The 19,613-nt window shown below is 58.2% G+C and overlaps 1 protein-coding gene across 3 annotated transcripts; it reads right to left on the reverse strand.

Moving 5' to 3' along the window:
* Positions 1 to 6,610: 6,610 nt before the first annotated feature.
* Positions 6,611 to 17,552, reverse strand: AKAP17A (A-kinase anchoring protein 17A). 3 transcript variants are annotated; one of them, XM_032267764.1, is made up of 5 exons: positions 17,368 to 17,552; positions 14,891 to 15,671; positions 13,758 to 13,906; positions 9,641 to 9,881; positions 6,611 to 8,472 (listed from the first exon to the last, which is right to left on the reverse strand). In XM_032267764.1, the coding sequence occupies exons 2-5, from the start codon at positions 15,650 to 15,652 to the stop codon at positions 7,567 to 7,569; spliced, it is 2,058 nt and encodes a 685-aa protein (XP_032123655.1). In that variant the 5' UTR covers positions 15,653 to 15,671; positions 17,368 to 17,552; the 3' UTR covers positions 6,611 to 7,566. The 3 variants fall into 3 exon arrangements, with proteins under 3 accessions (XP_032123655.1, XP_032123656.1, XP_032123657.1); XM_032267765.1 differs by lacking the exon at positions 17,368 to 17,552 and adding an exon at positions 16,341 to 16,632; XM_032267766.1 differs by lacking the exon at positions 6,611 to 8,472 and adding an exon at positions 8,686 to 9,311 and having other exon boundaries at positions 9,385 to 9,881.
* Positions 17,553 to 19,613: the final 2,061 nt, after the last annotated feature.

The following is a 19,613-nucleotide window of genomic DNA, read 5'->3' on the forward strand; positions in this document are numbered from 1 at the left end:
GAGGAGGGACGGGGTGGCCTGGAGTCTCCACTGGAGGAGGGACGGGGTGGCCTGGAGTCTCAGCCGGGGAAGGGACGGGGTGGCCTGGAGGAAGCAACCAGCATGGCATTCATGTCCTCCAGGTGAGAAGGAGGGAGGGCCAGGGAGGACGGGCAGGTGCGCAGAAGGGAGGCGTGTGGGGGCCATCCCAGCCTGGACACCTGGGCGATGCCACTCCACTTGCCCCTGCCCCGGGTGGCCCGTCCGGCCACAGCTTCAGCAGTCCCCGGGGAAGCTGCTGTGGGAGATGCCGCTGGCCTCCTGCATGGGACCCGGAAACCCCAGCCCAGGAAACGCATCACCACCTAGACACCCATGGCTGTGGTGGACGGCTGGGTTCTCTCGTGTACCCCCTCTTGCCTGTTTTTCTATTGTATTTTTGAAATTATTTTTTCAGAGACAGGTCTCTCTTTTAGACATAGGGTTTCACTCTGTCGCCCAGGCTGGAGTGCAGTGGCACAATCATTGCTCACTGTAGCTCACGCGATCCTCCTGCCTCAGCCTCCCGAGTAGCTGGGACTACAGGCGCTCACCACCATGCCAGGCTAATTGTTCTGTATTTTCAGTAGAGACGGGATTTCACCGTGTTGGCCAGGCTGGTCTAGAACTCCTGACTTCGTCATCCTCCTGCCTCTGCCTCCCCAAGTGTTGGGATTACAGGCCTGAGCCACTGTGCCCGGCCATGCCCAGCTAGTTTAAAAACTTAAAAAGTTTTGTATTTTTGCTGGAGACAAGGACTCACAATGTTGCCCAGGCTGGTCTTGAACTCCTGGACTCCAGTGACCCTCCCACCTTGGCCTGCCAAAGTGCAGGGATTATAGGCATGAGCCCCCATATGCATGTGTAATATTCATCTAAAATGGTTCAAAAATGCACATGGTGCTATTTTACACATAGAATAGATGACGTTTCAAAATATCTTTGCTTCGTCTGTCGGCTGGGGGCCCATGGAATTTGAACTACAGCATTCTGATAACGATATTCATCCATTTAAACCATACACGGGAACAAATTAACAGCAGTTCATGCCACGTTGACACGTTTTAAATACATTTTTTTTTACTTTTTATAAAGACAGAGTCTCGCTCTGTGGCCCAGGCTGGAGTGCAGTGGTGCGATCTCGGCTCACTGCAACCTCCGCCTCCCGGGTTCAAGCGATGCTCCTGCCTCAGCCTCCTGAGTAGCTGGGACTACAGGCGCCCCCCACCATGCCGGGCTAATTTTTGTAGAGATGGAGTTTCACCGTGTTGGCCAGGCTGATCTCGAACTCCCGACCTCAGGTGATCCACCCGCCTCCCAAAGTGCTGGGATTACAGGCACGAGCCACTGTGCCCGGCCTGATCAGGCAGACTTCCCAGTACAGAAGTGCAGCTCGCAATTCCAGCCGGGAGGAGGGCGGGGATTCAGGTGCATGTGGAAAAGGCAGTCATGTGTCTACGGTGACAGCCTCTGTGCCCACATGGACCCGTTATTCAGCTCCCACTTATAAGTGAGAACAGACTGCATTTGTCTTCCTGTGTTTCATAGCCTCCATGGTGACACAACCGCACATCTATGCCCTAAATCTATAATAACATATAAAGCTTTTAAAAATGGGCCGGGCGCAGTGGCTCACGCCTCTAACCCCAGCACTTCGGGAGGCTGAGGCAGGAGGATCACGAGGTCAGGAGTTCGAGACCAGCCTGGCCAACACCGTGAAACCCCATCATCTCTACTAAAGATACAGGAAAATTGGCTGGGCATGGTGGCAGGTGCCTGTAGTCACAGCTGCTCAGGAGGCTGAGGCAGGAGAATCACTTGAACCCGGGAGATGGAGGTTGCAGTGAGCTGAGATCGCACCATTGCACTCTGGCCTGGGCAACAAGAACAGAACTGAAAAAAAAAGGAAAGAAGAGAAAACGCCTTTTTGTAGGCTGGGAGAGGGGAATAAGGGAAGGAGAAATCGGGAGGGCCTTTCTCCGGAGCATGGGTTCAAGAATGGGTTTACATGTCACATGAAGGCTTAGAAACGCAGCCATTCCCGTAAACCTGGCCGTGTGGCAAGAACTCCTGACCGTCTGTGAAAGCCCAGAGTGGAAGCTCCACAGGTGGAGGACGGGAAATTAGCATGGAAAGGCGCTCAAGGCCCTGCATCCCTACAAGGCCTCACCCCTCCACCTGCCCACTGAGCCGGGTAGGAACAGACAGGGCCAAGAAGGGACGACAACAGAAACACCGTCTTCACCTGTGGATGCTTCAAAAATCCAGGTACAGAGGCCTGATGTAAGCCGGGGTCGGTGGCTCACGCCTGTCATCCCAGCGCTTTGGGAGGCCCAGGTGGGTGGATCATGAGGTTGGGAGTTCGAGACCAGCCTGGCCAACATGGAGAAACCCCGTCTCTACTAATAATACAAAAATTACCTGGGCATGGTGGTGGGCGCCTGTAGTCCCAGCTACTCAGGAGGCTGGGGCAGGAGAATCGCTTGAACCCGGCAGGCAGAGGTTACAGTGAACTGAGATGGCACCACTGCCCTCCAGCCTGGGTGACAGAGCGAGACTCTATCTGAAAACACAACACAAAAAATAAAATACAAACAACCAAAAAAGACCCGATACAGTTGGCAGGAGCCCAGCTCCCTGTGAGGTTACGGATAGAACAGAAAGGGCGCACTTAGAGTTTGCAGGTGCTCTGCTGAAGCTGGAGACGCCAGCAGTGCGCAGGTCTTCTCCCAGCGTTGGCTCAAGCTTCCTCGGTTCCTCATTCCCCTCAGCCCCTGCAGCTCTAGAGCCACAAGATACCGCCTCGAAGAGGCATCTCTAAAGAGCATTCCCAGGATACGCGGCGGCCTCCCTAGGCCACCAAACGTCACAGGACTGACAACGTCTTCCTCCGTCCCTTGACCAGAGGCCAGCAGAAGCAATGCCCTGTTGCCTGGGGGCGGTGGCTCACGCCTGGCATCCCAGCACTTCGGGAGGCTGAAGCGGGTGGATCACGAGGTCAGGAGTTCGAGACCAGCCTGATCAACGTTGGGAAACCCTGTCTCTACTAATAATACAAAAATGAGCCAGGCGTGGTGGCGCACGCCTGTCATCCCAGCTCATTGGGAGGCTGAGGCAGGAGAATCGCTTGAAACCAGGAAGCAGAGGTTGCAGTGAGCCGAGATTGTGCCACTGCACTCCAGCCTGGGTGACAGAGTGAGACTCTGAGTCAAAAAAAAAAAGAATAAAAGAAAAGAAAAGCACACTGCAGACACTAGCAAGGCATGAGAAACATAAACCATAACATGAGAGACATAAGCCGTAACATGGGCGGCCTCAAAACAGGAACACAGAAGGACCCCAGAATGGTGACGGTGACACAGGCCACCTCAGTATCGGAGGAGGGGGGACTCACAGGTGAAAACATGGAAGGAGGCCCGGGTGTCACCATGACACAGGACATACTCAACAGGGAAGTTTGATTTTTATGTATTTATTTTTTTTGAGACGGAGTCTCCCTCTATTGCCCAGGCTGGAGTGCAGTGGTGCGATCTCGGCTCACTGCAACTTCCACCTCCCGAATTCAAGGGATTCTCCTGCCTCAGCCTCTCAAGTAGCTGGGATTACAGGCATGTGCCATACCTGGCTAATTTTGTTTTTTTAATGGCGCTGGGATTTCACCATGTTGGCCAGGATGGTCTCGATCTCTTGAACTCATGATCTGTCCACCTCAGCCTCCCACAGTGCTGGGATTACAGGCGTGAGCCACCTCGCCCAGCTGATACCCATTTCTATAGGCCTGAGGGTGGTGCTCTCCAGCTCGCCTAGACAGCCTGCATCCAGTGTATCACAAGGCAACAGGCATTCCAGTTTTGCCAACTTCTCCTTTCCCATCAACCCGCCAGTCCACCAGCATGCCATAGGCCCCCAGCCTCATCACACACCCAGCTTACAGTCCCCCTGCCTCTCACCCTGAAAGCCCAGAGTGGACCCGTCAGTAAAGTCTGCAGTGGATCAGTCTATAAAATCTGGATTGGAGCAATCTATAAAGTCGAGTGGATCAGTCTATAAAGTCCAGAATGGATCCATCTATAAAGTCCAGAGTGGATCCATCTATCAAGTCCGGAGTGGATCTGTCTATAAAGTCCAGAGTGGATCTGCCTATAAAGTCCAAAGTGGATCCGTCTATAAAATCGAGTCGATCTGTCTATAAAGTTGGAGTGGATCTGTCTATAAAGTCCAGAGTGGATCCATCTATAAAATCTGGAGTGGATCAATCTATAAAGTCCAGAATGGATCTGTCTATAATATCTGGAGTGGGTAGGCCTTTAAAGTCTGGAGTGGATCTGTCTAAAAAGTCTGAAGTGGATCAATCTATGAAGCCCATAGTGGATCCATCTATAAAGTCTGGAGTGGATCTGTCTATAAAGTCCAGAGTGGATCCATCTATATAGTCTGGAGTGGACAGGTCTATAAAGTCTGGAATGGATCCGTCTATAAAATCTGGAGTGGATCCATCTAGAAAATCTAGAGTGGATCAATCTATAAAGTCCAGAGTGGATCCATCTATATAGTCCGGAGTGGATCAATCTATAATGTCTGGAGTGGATCCATCTGTAAACTGTACAGTGGCTCAGTCTATAAAGTCTGGAGTGGATCCATCTGTAAACTCTGGAGTGGATCAATCTATAAGTCCAGAGTGCATCAGTCTGTAAAGTCTGGAGTGGATCCATCTAATCTGTGCGATCTGGTCCACGTCCACCTTTCCTGCTTCTCTTCTGCCTATTCCTTTGCCACATTCACTTCTGGAGCTCGGACACACCATGTCCACGCTTCTGCCTTGCACACTCGGCTCACTCGAGAAGCCTTCCCTGACCTTGCTATCACTGGGACTCCTCATCCCTGTATCTGCACATTCACGGTCTGCAGGGAGAGAACCTTCCAGCACCACATCCCAGCTGCCAAGAGCAGTGCCTGGTCCTGGCAATTTTTTTTTTTTTTGAGAGGGAGTCACTGTGTCACCCAGGCTGGAGTGCAATGGCGGTTTCAGCTCACTGCAACCTCCGCCTCCCAGGTTGAAGCGATTCTCCTGCCTCAGCCTCCCGAGTAGCTGGGACTACAGTTGTGTGCCTCCATACCTGGCTAATTTTTGTATTTTTAGTGGAGATGGGGCTTAACTATGTTGGCCAGGTTGCTCTAGAACTGACCTCGTGATCTGCCCGCCTCGGCCTCCCAGAGTACTGGGATTACAGGTGTGAGCCACCACACCCAGCCCCTTTTTTTTTGTTTTTGAGATGAGTTTCACTCTCGTCACCCAGACTGGACTGCAATGGTGCAATCTCGGTTCACTGCAACCTCCAGACCCCGGGTTCAAGCGATTCTCATGCCTCGGCCTCCCGAGTAGCTGCGCTGGATGACGGGTGTGTACCACCGTGCCTGGTTAATTTTTTGTAATTTTAGTAGAGATGGGGTTTCACCATGTTGGCCAGGCTGGTCTCAAAACTCCTGACCTCCGGTGAGATCCACCTGCCTTGGACTGCCACAGTGCCAGGATGACAGGTGTGAGCCACCGCGCCAGCCCTGGTGACGTTCTTACAACCGCTGAACAGGCAAAAACTCAGGACTGGGCGGTGCAGACTGACACAGGTGCACAGAATTGTGCGGGGCCCACGTTTCCACACAGTCAGCGTCCGGGCACCTCATGTCAGTTTCTACAGACAGGACAGAGCCATCTGAGAGAAAGGCTGTCTCTGCAGCCCTCCTCCACTAGTGATACGAGCTTGGGGGTGGGAGGGGCGCGTGTCCAGACCTCCCATCACCAAGGTGGTTTTTTTTTTTTTTCTTTTTGACATGCAGTCTCCTGTTGCCCAGGCTGCAGTGCAGTGGTGTGATCTCAGCTCACAAGCTCAGCCTCCTGAGTTCCAGCGATTCTCCTGCCTGAGCCGCCAGAGTCACCGGAGTACAAGCACCCGCCCCAAACCCGGCCAATTTTTTGTATTTCGGGGTTTCGCCGTGTTGGTCAGGCTGGTCTGGATCTCCTGACCTGAAGTGACCCACCCGCCTCGGCCTCCCAAAGTGCTGGGATGACAGGCATGAGCCACCGCCTGGCGGAAGGCTTGTGTTTTAAGTCCACAGAGGAAGGGACTATTCCACCCTGCTCAGGTTAAGCAGGCAGCGTGTACAGCACCTGTGACCACACTGCAGGTGGGAGGAAGAACATGCATTGTTTAAACCTGCTTTTCTAAATTTCCTGACTTTACGGTTCTCAGCAAAGAACATCTAAGACGCCTCTTAGGACCGAGATGGAGTCTCACGCTGTTGCCAGGCTGGAGCGCAGTGACGTGATCTCGGCTCGCTGCAATCTCCACCTCCTGGGTTCAAGCGGTTCTCCGGCCTCAGCCTCCCGAGTAGCTGGGACGACAGGCGCCCGCCACCACACCCGGCTCCTTCTGTGTATTTTCAGTAAAGACAGCAAAAGCTGCGCGATGATCAGGACTCAGCAGTTCTAGGAAACGCCAACGATTTCTACTGGTGTGAGACGCACTTGGCTACCTTTACCTGAACGAGGCACTCCAAGGAACAGAAAAACACAACGCTCAGCGCCGAAAACTTCAGCTCACTGGAAAAAGATTTTATTTCACCATAAAAATGCAAATCGGAATAAACACCATCTTTCCTACCGCGAACGTTACAGCTATGTTTAAGTACTTCTGAGCCTCACTTTGAGGAGCCGATTGTAAAACTCAACAAGTTTGCAGCCTTAAATCTGTGTGAAACATTCCAGTAAAAATAATTTAGCAAAACAGCTTCTTAAAAAAAACACACACACACTAACCTTTACTAGGAACCAAAGCTTCGAACCAACGTCTTTTCTGCTGAATTCCTTCAAGTTGTAAAAAGTGAATGTTTTTGAAGTTAGGGAGCATCAGGCCGTTTGTAGCACTCCCCTCACACCGACACCTTAGATAGAGCAGCGCGCGAGTATTGATCTGGAAGGACTTGCGCCTCCCTCATCCGACTCAATGTGACCCTGTCACATTTCGGCGCCCCACCCAAACTGCACTTCCCAGACAGTTAAAGTTACCATCGGGGGTGAATCAGCAGGGCACGGCCTGTCTTTAGTGCCAGGTGTCTGCCGCCCCACTCCTTTGGCGACTCCCCCCGCGCCTCCTGCGTGGCGTGCACATCCTCAGCCGTGCGCGCCGGGAGGTCGCCGAGCAGACGCGGAAACCTCATGTGCGTGGGGGACACAGCAGCTCCGCCATCCTCACAACTGCGGGTCTGCACGGTTTTCCTGACAGAGCGAGGGCTGGCCGTGTTAAAGCTATCGGATCGAGTTTTGAAGGGCGAGTGTGAAACCGAAGCGCCAAGCGTGCGGCGGCGGAACATGAGCGCTCAAGGCTGGCGTCGTCCTTCTCGCCGGCGGGCTCCTTGGACACTCGTGGCTGCAGAAGGGGTCTTGGCTTTGCAGGGGTGGACGGAGAGCGGAGGAGGAGGAGGAGCGGCGGGGCGCTGGAGCTGCTCCCGTCTTTCCGGGCGGGACAGGCCGTGCGGAGGCCGCGGCCTTCATTACCTGTTCCAGGCGCTGCGGTGCCTGCTCGGGGACCGGGAGCGCGAGCGGCTCCTGCGGCGGTGGCGGCTGCGCTTCCTGCTGGCGCTGCCCCTGCGCTCCCGGCTGCGCTCCCGGCGGTGCCTGTCTTTGCTGTGGGACCTGCGGGAACGCGTGTGGTCGGCGCTGGCGCTGCGCCGCCGGGGGCTGTCCTTGTGCGCATGCTTCTTGTGGGTCCGCCGCTCCTTGCGCGGCCTCCCGTCCTCGCGGCTGGCGGCCCGCCTGGCGCGGCTCCTGTCGCGCTTGTGCCGCTCGTCGAGCCCGTCTCCGCCGGCCCGGCCCCGGCCCTTGCTGGGCTCCCTGTTGCACTTGTCCTGCTCCGAGCGGGACTCCTTTTTGGAGACGTTCTGCTCGCAGGCGGGGAGACCCTTGGGCTGCTGGTTGTTGTCGGGGATGCAGGCGAGGACGCCGGGGCACCTCTTCTCCGGGGAACCGTCCTCGGGGGCCACGCGACAAGCGCTCTGACCCTCCTTGCCCGGGGCCTCCTCGGCCACGCTCCCGTTCACGCTTTTGGGGGCGCCGTCGGCCTCAGCGGGTGCCGGGGTCTCCCTGGGGGCACCGGCCGGGGGCTGGCCCGCGAGGGGGTGCAGCGTGGCGGGGCCCACGCAGCCGGAGGACACGGTGTGCAGGATGTCCAGCACCGGCTGCAGCAGCTCGTCGTGCGCGTGGGCGTCGTCGGGCTTCTTGCTCAGCAGGATGCTCAGCAGGCGCTCACGCAGCTCCCGCTCCTTCCGCTGCAGCCCCAGCGCGCGCTCCTTCTCCTCCTCCACGCGCCGCAGCTCGGCCTCCTGCAGCCGCCGCCGCTCCTCCTGCTGCTGCAGCCGCAGCTTCTCCTCCTTCCGCTCCTGCTCCTGGAGCTTCACGGCCTGCAGGGAAGAGGAAAGTGCCGCTGAGCCCGTGCCCGGGCGCGCCGGACGCCGGGAGAGGAGCTGTGCCGGTGTTTGCAGGCCCCGTGGTCGGGGGCGCAGGGGCGGCTGCCTGGCTGGACTCCGGCCCCGGGGTGGAGGCGTCTCCTCCGAGCCAGGTCCGGCCTGTCCATCCCTCAGCTCCCTTGGCCACGGCTGGGCCATCGTGCCTCTGAGTGACAAGGAAACCCCTTGGCAAAGCGACTCGGCACAGCCCCCGAGCGGGCCTGTGGGGCAGAGCCGGGCCTTGCCGTGGGGCCCCCACCATGTCGCACACAGGGGCCTGCAGTTAGGTCACAAGCGGCCGCCAGCAACAGGGAGCTGAGAGGACGCCGCAGACACACGTGTGGCCGCCGCGCGGGGCAAGCCCGGCCTAGCCTGGGTTAGTGTCTTCAATATTCACCATGAGGAAAGGACTGGGCTGCCACATCTCAGCCTCTTGTCAGACTCCTTCCCGGGGACTTATCACAACTGTAATCAGACAACAGGTTATGGGGTGGCCCCGCGCTGGCCTGCAGGGGGACGCAGCCCTCCTGGGGACAAGGAACGTGCTGGGGAGGCCTGTCCTGCGGAGGTCTGCCTGCCTGCCTGCCTGTGAGCCCTGGGCCTGGGCTCGTGGAGGGTTACCAGTCCTCCGTGCAGGAGGGGCAAGGAGGCTGCCGGCGCCAAGGGATCCTGAGTCCCGGCGCCGGGGAGACCTGCAGGCTCACACTTTGGAGGTGGGACCCAGCCCCCTGCAGGCCCCTGAGGGCCCAGCCCTCCGCCCAGCCCGCCTTGCCCTTCTGCTCTGGGCCAGTGGGGAGGTCGCAGCTACGCCACCTGACCACAGCCCAGAGCGGCCCCTGCACTCTGTGCCACCACCCTGACCCAAAGACGACGGACAGCCTCTGCCCCGACCCTCCCGGAGGCGGCCAGCCTGCACCCGGGGAACCTGGATGCAAGAGCTTTGCAAGAGCTGTGACACCATCGGGCACGACGGAGGACCGCCGCGGCCTACCAGGCAGGAGCCGCCATCCTCGGCATCAAGGCTGGTCTGTGTGCCGCGGCGGCCGGCGGGGAGGCGGCGCCGTGACGCCACCCGCGTTTTAGGGGAGGCGCGGCCGGCGGCTGCGGGGCCCGGCGGCGGTACCTTGGCTCTGCTGAGCAGCTCGGCGATGAGCCGGATGGACTGCAGGTTCCTCTGGGCCAGCAGCAGCTTGCGTTCCTCCAGCCGGATCTTCTCCTGCAGCTGCTTCTGCTCCTCCGCCTGCAGCTTCTCCAGCCGCTTCTGGCTGCGGCGCAGCTCGCGCTCCCGCTGCTTCTGCTGCCGCTTACGCAGCTTCTCCTCCCTTTTCCTCTCCCGCTCCAGCTCTTCCAGCTCCTTCTGTTTCCTGCGTGGGACACACCGGGGGGTTCGTCACAGACAGCGCGGCAGCCACCACCACCCACCGCAGGAGCAGCCTTTCACACCACGGGGAAAGGCCACGCGCGAATATCAGGCCCGTAACTCCGTGACCTTCCAACGCCGACCTGCTAAGTGTGACCGAGCCCTGAAACCCCCGCACCCCCCAACATCAGAAGCCACGCCCCCCCAGCCAGGGGAAAGAGGCACGGACAGACAGACTGGGGAAACAGCGTCGGCAACAACGCGAGATACCAGTGACGATCCTGGGGGTGGCATCTGTGGCCACCACTGATGGAAGGCCAGCGCCCCAGTGGGGAACCGGACACGGGAGAAGGACACAGACGGCCACGAAGCCACATGAGGCACCCGGCTTCAGCCAGTGCATCCGTCAAGAACACAGCACCAGAAAACAGCACCGAGCACAAACGGCAGGGAAACAGGTGGCAGCTCCACAGGAAAGCTTTCTAAGAATGCCGCGTGAAGCCCAGAATGCGCACAGGCAGTGAGTAGGCCCCAGATGGCAGCGTCTCGCGGAGAGGAGGGGGCGCATGGGCCGCGCACAGCCATGCACGAGAGCCTTGTGGACGATACGGCTCTGAGGACCACGGACCGCACATATCCATGTGCTATGAAATTCTAGAAAGGGCACACCCACGACGGCGGAAACTGCCAGCCTGGCTGCCCGGAGCTGCGGAGAGGGTGACGAGTGAGCAGGGTGGGAGGGGCCCTTCCCAGGTGACGGGGCATGTGCCGTCGTCCCACCGCACCCAAACACCAGCACAGTTCTCTGCCTGACGACCACCCGGGACCTCAGGGAGCACAGGGGCGACCACACACGCAGCTGGACAGAGAGGGACCCGTCCCAGCAGCCCGGCGGCAGCAAAACACAGCAGGACCTCCTAAGAGTGGGCAGGGCAGGGTGAGGTGGCTCATGCCTGTAATCCCAGCACTTTGGGAGGCCCAGGCGGGCAGATCACGAGGTCAGGAGTTCTGGCCACCACGGTGAAATCCTGTCTCTACCACAAATACAAAAACCAGCTGGGCGCAGTGGCGTGCGTCTGTAATCCCAGCTACTCCTGAGGCTGGGGCAGGAGAATCGCCTGAACCCGGGAAGGGGGGCTGCAGTGAGACGAGACCTCGTCACTGCACTCCAGCCTGAGGGACAGAGTGACACTCTGTCTCAAAAAAAAGAAAGGAAAAAAAGTGCAGCCCAGAAGCCGGGCGTGCAGCTCTCACCAGCACCTGACAACCTGAGCAGGCCTGAGGCAGCCACGGAAAGCACGTGGCACGGGGAAGCCGTTTCTGCCCACCAAGGAGGGGCCGTGCTAGGTCAGTCTGTGCGTGCAGGAATCCTGTAAGGGCCCTGCATAGTGCTGGCACAGGGCAACCTCACTCTAAAGAAATAGAGCCACGCCACGCAGGTCCTCACTTGTCCTGCAGACAGAGGCATCCTGGAAACGAGGATGCATGCAGCCGGGTGCCCGGCACAGCCCCAGAGTCTCCACCGGGGAGCTCCCCAGCTCATCCTCCCTGGCCCTGCGGCTCTGAAATGTATTGAAACCGCCACCGGACACCGGAACAGGTCACAGCCGCTCCTACAGAACAGGACACGGAGGCTGAGACTTCTGAAGCCTGGGGGGGCACCGCCAACTGCCTGGCGAGGCAGCGAAGCCCACCGGGGTGACACAGAGCCGAGAGGACGCTCGGGGACGCGGAGGAGCAGGCCGGGAGGAAAGGCATCCCGAGCTCCGCCACCCCAAGAAGGGATCCAGGCCAGGCGCCGAGGCCCAGTCGGAGATGCACAGGGAACAGGAGCCGTGGGCAATGGGACGAAGGCCCTCAGGCGGGGTGTGTGCTGAAAGTTTAACTGCCCTGTGAGCTGTCACGCCCCACACTCACGCTCAGCACAGAAGTGCACCCTTAGGCAGAACTCACACCCATACTTAGAGGCTAGGCAGCCCTCCGAGGACAGCTCTCACGTGTGGACCCAACAAGCAAACACGTACCATCTCCACTCACCAGTAAAAACACGGGGGGCCACCCTGGCCCTCCCCCACGCTCAGGCCCTGAGGAAGGACAGTGGGGACAACGGGGGCCAGCACGGCCCTGCCTGGGGAAGCACAGCCCCACTGGCCACCCTGGAGCCCTCCCGCCAGCTCCCCAAGACCACAGGCCTGCCCCACGTCAGGGCCCCAGCCACAGCCAGGCGCCGTCCTGCCATCCACAGCACAGCGCCTTGCCCCACTGCCCACAAAAGCCCTCTGTGGTCTGGCCAGGCAGACAGGGCCCCTTCCCGTCACACACACTCCACTGCTCCTACGTCCGTCTCCCTGCAGGGCAAGGCCACGATGCAGCTTCTGCTCCTGACCCCTAAGCTGCTTTCCGAAAGGCCACGGGGAAACTCCTGCAGGGTTGAGGGGCCCGAGGCTCCAGGCCCCACTGCATGAGGACAGGCCCCGCCATGTGTGCACACTGGGAGACATCCCTGTCATGTCCCGGGACAGTCTCCCACCCCGGCTATCCCGGTCGGCCTGACAGCGGCTGACACGGAGGACCTGACTCAACCCCACAATAAAACTGTGTCTCCGAGGGGCCTCCTCCCAGCACGGCCACGGAGTCGCCCGTCCCTCCCTCCCAGGGCGGCGGCCTCTCTGTACTGCCTGCCTTGGGTCCCGGCCCCCAATCCCCGTCCCGATTCACAGCCGCTGGCTCACACACAGGGCCTGCCTCTTCTAAGCAGCCCTCTGGGGTCCAGCTCCAGAAGCCTGCAGCCGAACTTACCCTGGGGAGGCACCGGGGGTGTGTGGAGAAGTCGCCTGCAGGATGGGGAGTTCAGTGTGGGGGCTCTGGGCAAACATCAGCCACGTGCGTCAGTTAACGACACGAACTGACTCGGCCACCTGAGAGTCCATCGAGGAGCACCCCCCCCCGCCCCGGCCAAGTCAGATGGAGCCCAATGTACGGGACGCACAGGCGTCACAGGAAGGCGCGGGGTGGGGAGGGCTCTGCACCCCCACTCACACCTTCTGCCCCTCTGCAATGCTAAGAAGGAACGAGCTACAAATGGCTCGATCGCTGCTTTTTTTTTTTTTCTTAAATGTGGCCATCACCATCAATACTGTATTTCCTGTTGTAAACACAGCTTCCGCCTACATGCAAAATTGCAAACGGCCAAGGCGTTCCGTTCGTCTCAGCGGGGTACCTGAGCAGTGTGTGCAGGGAGAAGGGGTGGCTCTTCGGGAAAGGCGCGCTTGCGGGAGCCGACGGACACCGTGTCAGACCACGACGTGCGACGGGAAGACAAACACGCACGTTCTCACGCATGTCCTCACGAACACAGCTGTGCACGCGCATACACACCCCCACACGTGCACATGGGCACAAGGACAATCACAGGTTCACTGGCTCGTCTGTGCACTGGCGCAGAGGCAACCACACGGAGGCACACATGCATACACACATGCGCACACAGGGACACATGAACTCACAGGCACACACGCAGGCACAGTGTGGAGATGCACAGGCACACACTCGGGTCCACATGCAGACATGCAAACTACACACACCGCTTCACAGGCACGCAGGTCCACGGGCACACATGCGTACATGCACACGGGCACACACGAGCTCACAGGCACACATACACACAGGTACACATAAGCACGTGTGCAGATGCACAGGCACACAGAGTCGGGTCCACGTGCATACATGCAAAGTACACACACCAGTTCATGGGCACACACGCACACAGGTACACACACGAGCTCACAAGCACGCACGCAAGCACAGCTGCACAGGTGTAGGTACGCACACACCCAGGTGCCAGGCACCAGTGCCGAGGGCCCGCTCCCACAGCAGATACCTTTCCTCCGCCCGCTGCCTCTCCTCTGCTTCCTTCTCTCTGCGCTTCTGTTCTTCTCTTTGCTGCTCCAGTTCCTGAAGCTTCTGCCTCTCCAGCTGCCGCTTCTTAATGGAGGCATCACTCAGGTGTTTGGTGGAATCAAAAGAAACCTTTAAAAGCCAAAAACAGGGTGAGATGGGCTTCCCCCAAAGCCCCCCCAGACGCATGGCCGGGAGCCCTCTCCCGCCCCCACAGCCCCCCCAGACACACTGCCGGGAGCCCTCTCCCGCCCCCACAGCCCTCCCAGACACACGGCCAGGAGCCCTCTCCCGCCAAGGGGCCCGAGTGCCCGCTCAGCACTGACATCCTGTGCAGACCCAGACAGCGGGCCCAGAAGTGAGACCCATGCTTCCAAGTCACCGTCAGGGGCTCAAGACTTGGCTCATCCCACAAAGCCACAAGTCAACAAGGGACAGCAAGCAGCCCTCACCGGTGAGCAAACACAAGTGACGCGCCATCGCTGCCAGACGCGGCTTCCCTTCCGCTACCCGGCCCCACCATTCCCTGTGGTCACAGTCACCAAGCGCGCCACATGCACACATGCAGAGTTCACACACCAGTTCACAGGCAGAGGCACGCCTGCCTGTGGGCACACACGCGGACAGGCACACACACGAGCTCACAGGGCCCCCTGCCCACACCAATGGGGCACATCTGAAGGCCACAAAACGTCCCTCCTGGAGGCTGGCTCATTTGTCACCCGGAAGCCAGCACGGGTCACAGCACACGAGGCTAAAGGGAACATTGAGGCCTGGTTTCAAGGAGCATTCAGGGAAGGCCAGGCTCTCCTGGTTCTGGCACGGTTCAAATCCCTGCCAGGACTCCCGAGGGCCCGCCCCTCACCCACTATGTGAGGTGTGTCTGCTCCTCATCTTTCATGAGATACAGAATTTGCAAAACCACAGCACAGGTCCCCTCCTCAACCTCACCCCTGGGCCTCTGAAATTCTACAGGGTCCAGGGCGGCTGCTGTCATTCTACTTAGGGGAGGTGCCTGCAGCCTAAGGGGTGTAGTTGAGAGCACCGGGCCGCCCCTGCCGGAAGCCAGCCTCGGAGAGGGAGGGGGAGGGGAGGGGTTCCGGCGCCGGGGCTCACCTTGATGTTGCAGGCCACGGCCTTGCCGTCCTCGCCCTTGTACATGAGCTTCATGCCGCGCAGGGCGCTCATGGCCTGGATGAAGCCCGCGTACTCGCGGTACTGCACGTAGGCCTCGAAGTTCAAGTGCCCCCCGAAGCTGAAGGTGTGGAAGTTTCGGCCTGTCATCTCCTCGCGGTAGGGGTCCAGCATGGGGATGTCCACGTTCCGGATCTCCCCGAACTTCGCAAACACCTTCACCAGGACCTCCTCGCTGGGCTTCTCGGAGCCCGACTCCTTCAGCGCGAACCACTTGCATGGCAGCCCCTCCAGGTGGATGGTGTCTGGCCTCTCGCCCGGCAGGGTCTCGTTCATGTCCTTGGCGTCGCGGAAGAAGGAGTCCCAGTCGTGCCGCGTGGGGAAGTCGATCTTGAACTCGGCCGCGCGCACCTTCAGGATGTCGGAGAAGCCGCTGAGCTTGATGGTCTTGCCGTCCAGGCAGGCCAGAAACGACTTGACCAGGCTCTTGTTCTCCACCTCGCCCTCGAAGCGGATGAAGTCCATGGTGCTCTTGGAGATGCGCAGCGTGGAGAACTGGTGGCTGTGCACCATGCCCTTCAGCCGCTCCATGACCTCCCAGTTGGAGATGGACTTCCCCGGCTGCTTCAGCTGCGGGAGCGCCACGCTGATGGTCATCTTGGTGATGGGCTTGAGGTACAAGCCGTACGCGGGGCACAGCTCCACGGCCTCAGACGTGTCGTGCACGATGGTGGCCGCGGCCATAGCCACTGGGACCTGGGGCCTGAAACGCAGGACACGGACGGTGAGCACCAGCACCCCCCACCTCCCCTCGCCCTTTCACCTCTCCCCACCCCATGAAGACCAGCACTTTGGACCCGGAGGACAGAAACGGCAGTGTCTCTCTACCGTGTCACGCTGCTTTCTAGCTTGTCAAAAGCCAAGTCAACGGAGTTCTTTTCTTTTTGAAACCACTAACAGTACAGTAAAGGGGAAAGAGCCACGCTGACAGAAAGCCTCAGAGAACAGGTGAGTGTCAAAGCCGCGGGCACTCCTCCCCGACACCCAGCACCCAGCAGCTCCCAAAGCCTGCAGGACGGGAAGCTGAACACGACCAGGCCCCTGGCGCGGGTAACGCAGGGACAGAGAAGGTACAAACGCCAAGTTCCTCGGATGGGCACAGAAAGACCCCGGGGAAGGGAAACGAAGGGGCCAGGGACAGCACAGGTGAACGCATCTGGGACGGTTTTGTGCAGGAGGCAGCGGCGGTCAGTATTTGCACTCACAAAACAGGAAATCTCAGGCTACAAAAACCACCCAGAACCGTGAACCCTAACAATCTCCGTGATGGCCAGACGCGTCCTAGCTTTAACCCACTGAAAGCCAAAAAGTACAAGGGCCTTTCCAAAACCTGGGGCCTGGAGCTGGTACACCTGTGCCTTCCTCAACTCACCTCTTCCCTACTGGGCCGACAGGCAGCCACTTCCTGAAGGCCCAGTCCGAGCAGAGGAAGCTTGACTCACAGAAACCCGAACATCGCAGGTGACCGCCTGCCGCCCCGCCGCCCACCACATCAACCTGGAGGCTTCCTGCCAGGCTCAGGAGACCGCCTCCTCGCCCAGGCCCGAGGGGGGTGACGTCAAAGAAGTGCTGGAGGGTGGAGAAGCCACCGGAGACGATCAGCGGGGCACAAGGGAGGGGGTCCAGCCTGCGTAGGGACCAGTGAGCCTTCCCCCCGAGCCCAGGCCGCCCCAGGCAACTTCACCACCGAGGAAACCTCCTCACTCTGGCCTCCAGCGCCCCGCGACCACCCCCATGCACCTGACTGCGCAGCCCCCGGGACCGGTACTGTCCCTGGCAGGTGCATCTGCCCCATCTCCCGCCAGCACAGCCTCAGGCCGCCCCTCGTACCCCCTGACGGGCCCTACACCTTCCCAGCCCCTGGGCCACTAGACACCCCCAACACCCCCCCCATGCGCCGCACTCCTGGATGAGCTGCAATGCCCCAACCTACGCAGCACTACCCCAGCCTCCAAAACCCCCTACAACCCCCTGCCTCCCAGAATACAACTAGGAACCACGCCAGCGCCCCGTCCCCCTACCCCAAGCCCCTCCAGTCTCCCGCCCGGCGAACCCTGGGGATCCCCATCCGGTCCCCCGAGCTCCCAGCCCTCCGAAACCGCTGCAGGCCTCAGCTCCTTCGGTGGAGTCCCAGGCACAGCTCCAGCCCGCAACCCTACTTCCAGGGGTCCCCGGACCCCGACCCCAGGCCTCCCCAGCCCCCGGCTCCCCTGTACAGCCCCGGGCGCTGCCAGGGCCCCGGTGCCGCCCTACGCCCCCCAACCCAGCCCCCTCACCTCCGAGACCACCCTGGCCCCGCCCCCAGACCCCCGGTCCCGCCCCACAGGCCCCCGGCCCCCCGGGACCGGCCCGCGGACGGACGCGTTCGCGTGCGGCACCCAGGCCAGGGCGGCACTCACCGGCGCGGGGCTCCGCCTGCGTCCCAGGCCGCCGCCGCCGACGCTGGCCCGAGCTCCCGCCGTCCCCCGACGACTCCCGGGCAGGCGCGGCCTCCCCGCCCGGCGCCGCCACCGTCCTCCGGAGGCGCCTCCGACACCGCCCGCAGCCACCGCCGTCGCCGCCCGCCCTCTGTGACGCATTTCCGCTTCCGGTGAGCGGGCTCGCGGAAGCGGCCGCGCGGCGGCACCGGGTTTCTCCTTCTTGGCCTGGCCCCGCCCCAGGGAGGCGGGACTTCCTGGAGCCCTGGCTTTTGCACTGCGCGTGCGCGAGCCTACCCCGCCCCCATGCCGCCGCCTGCCTGCCTGCAGGTACCCAGAGGACAAAGGTGGGCCGGGGTCTGCGGACATCGCCCTTAGGGCAAAAAGGACGGTGTCCGCTGTGGGGTCCAGATTCCAATTACAGTCACAAATATATATACAGTAAAATTCGAAAATGTCGTAGGATCCTACAGCGGGATTCTATACTATTACGTGCAATATACTTACATAACTTATGCCTAGGTTCAATGTCATATTCTATGAAATAATAATAGAATTGTATACTATGCATTGCTAGTTAATTGTTAATTGAATTGTTAGTAATAATGAATCGTATTATTAATAATGCATACCATTAGGAAATGTAACGGTGAAATAAATAATTTATAACGGTATTATGAAATGAACGACATATTGTAATTAGGAAATAATGATACTTTTTCTTAATAAATAATAGGAAATAATAAATAAGAAATAAATTTTTCCTAATAAATTATTTTTCCTAATAACTAATAGGAAATAATAGTGATAATGTAACTACAAAATAATAAATGATCGGCCTGGCGCGGTGGCTTACGCCTGTAATCCCAGCTACCCAGGAGGCTGAGGCGGGAGAATTGCCTGACCCTGGGAGGCGGAGGTTGCAGTGAGCCAAGATTGTGCCACTGCACTTCAGCCTGGGCGAGAGACTGAGACTTCGTCTCAAAAAAAATCATAAATAAATAAATGATCATTTGTGATGTAATTACGAAACAATAAATGATAATTTACAATGTAATTACAAATTAAATGATTATAAGGTAATCGTTTAATAAATGACAATCTATAATAAATCTAAAATAAATAATTTATAACGTAATTATGAAATAATAATAATCCATAATGTAATTTGAAATGAATGATAATCTATAATGTAATTATAAAATGAATGAGCATTTATAATGTGATTATGAAATAATGAATGACAATTTATCATGTAATTATAAAATAATAAATGAGGCCGGGCACGGTGGCTCACGCCTGTCATCCCAGCACTTTGGGAGGCTGAGGCAGGCAAATCACCTGAGGTCAGGAGTTCAAGACCAGCCTGGCCAGCATGGTGAAACCCCGTCTCTATTAAAAATACAAAAAATTAGCCGGGCGTGGTGGAGGCCGCCTATAATCCCAGCTACTCGGGTGGCTGAGGCAGTAGAATCGCTTGAACCCAGGAGGTGGAGGCTGCAGTGAGCTGAGATCGCGCCACTGCACTCCAGCCTGGGCAACAGAACGAGACTCTGTCTCAAAATAAATGGATAAATAAGAAATAGATACATAAAATGAATAAAATAAATGACAATTTATAATGCAGTATTCATTTTTATTTATTGTCATTTATTATTTATTAAATACGCCAGGCTCTTTGTGAGAGGCACATACTTCTGACATCCCAAATATATTACAGGTCCCTACACCGGAAATCCAGGGTCACAGAATCAGAGCAGGAATCTTGCATTGCTCTACATCATCTGGTGACAAAGGAGAAAATGAACCCCCCAGGGTCCCTGGGAAGGGGGGCCCTTCTGTGAACCCAGGCGGGCTCAGAGGGGCCGGGCTGTGTGAGAGGGTTGCTATGGTTTCAATGTTTGTGTTCCTCCAAAAGTCAAGTTCAAACTCAGTTCCCGCCACAGATCGTGTGAGGGGTGGGGCTTTCACCAGGTTAATCACCTGAGATCAGGAGTTCGAGACTAGCCTGACCAACCGCCAGCTCTACTGAAAATTCAAAAATTAGCTGGGTATGGTGGCGGGCACCTGTATTGGGCGGCTGAGGCAGAAGAATCACTTGAACCTGGGAGGTGGAGGTTACAGTGAGTTGAGATCACGCCTCTGTACTCCAGGCTGGACAACATAAGAAAAACTCCATCTCAAAAAAAAAAAAAAAGACAGAGAGGGGAGAAGGGAGGGGAGAGGGG

The sequence above is a fragment of the Sapajus apella genome, unplaced genomic scaffold (assembly GCF_009761245.1).
Source record: "Sapajus apella isolate SASKATOON/1434 unplaced genomic scaffold, GSC_monkey_1.0 scaffold172, whole genome shotgun sequence".
Taxonomy (NCBI): domain Eukaryota; kingdom Metazoa; phylum Chordata; class Mammalia; order Primates; family Cebidae; genus Sapajus; species Sapajus apella.

Bases quoted from the DNA above. Each gene is read 5' to 3' on its own strand.
- AKAP17A (XM_032267764.1), bottom strand. From the start codon at position 15,652: ATGGCCGCGGCCACCATCGTGCACGACACGTCTGAGGCCGTGGAGCTG. The intron at 13,907-14,890 runs GTGAGCCCCGGC...TGGCTTTTAAAG, and splicing joins CCGTGGCCTGCAACATCAAG to GTTTCTTTTGATTCCACCAA. The intron at 9,882-13,757 runs GTATCTGCTGTG...TGTCCCACGCAG, and splicing joins AGGCAGCGGGCGGAGGAAAG to GAAACAGAAGGAGCTGGAAG.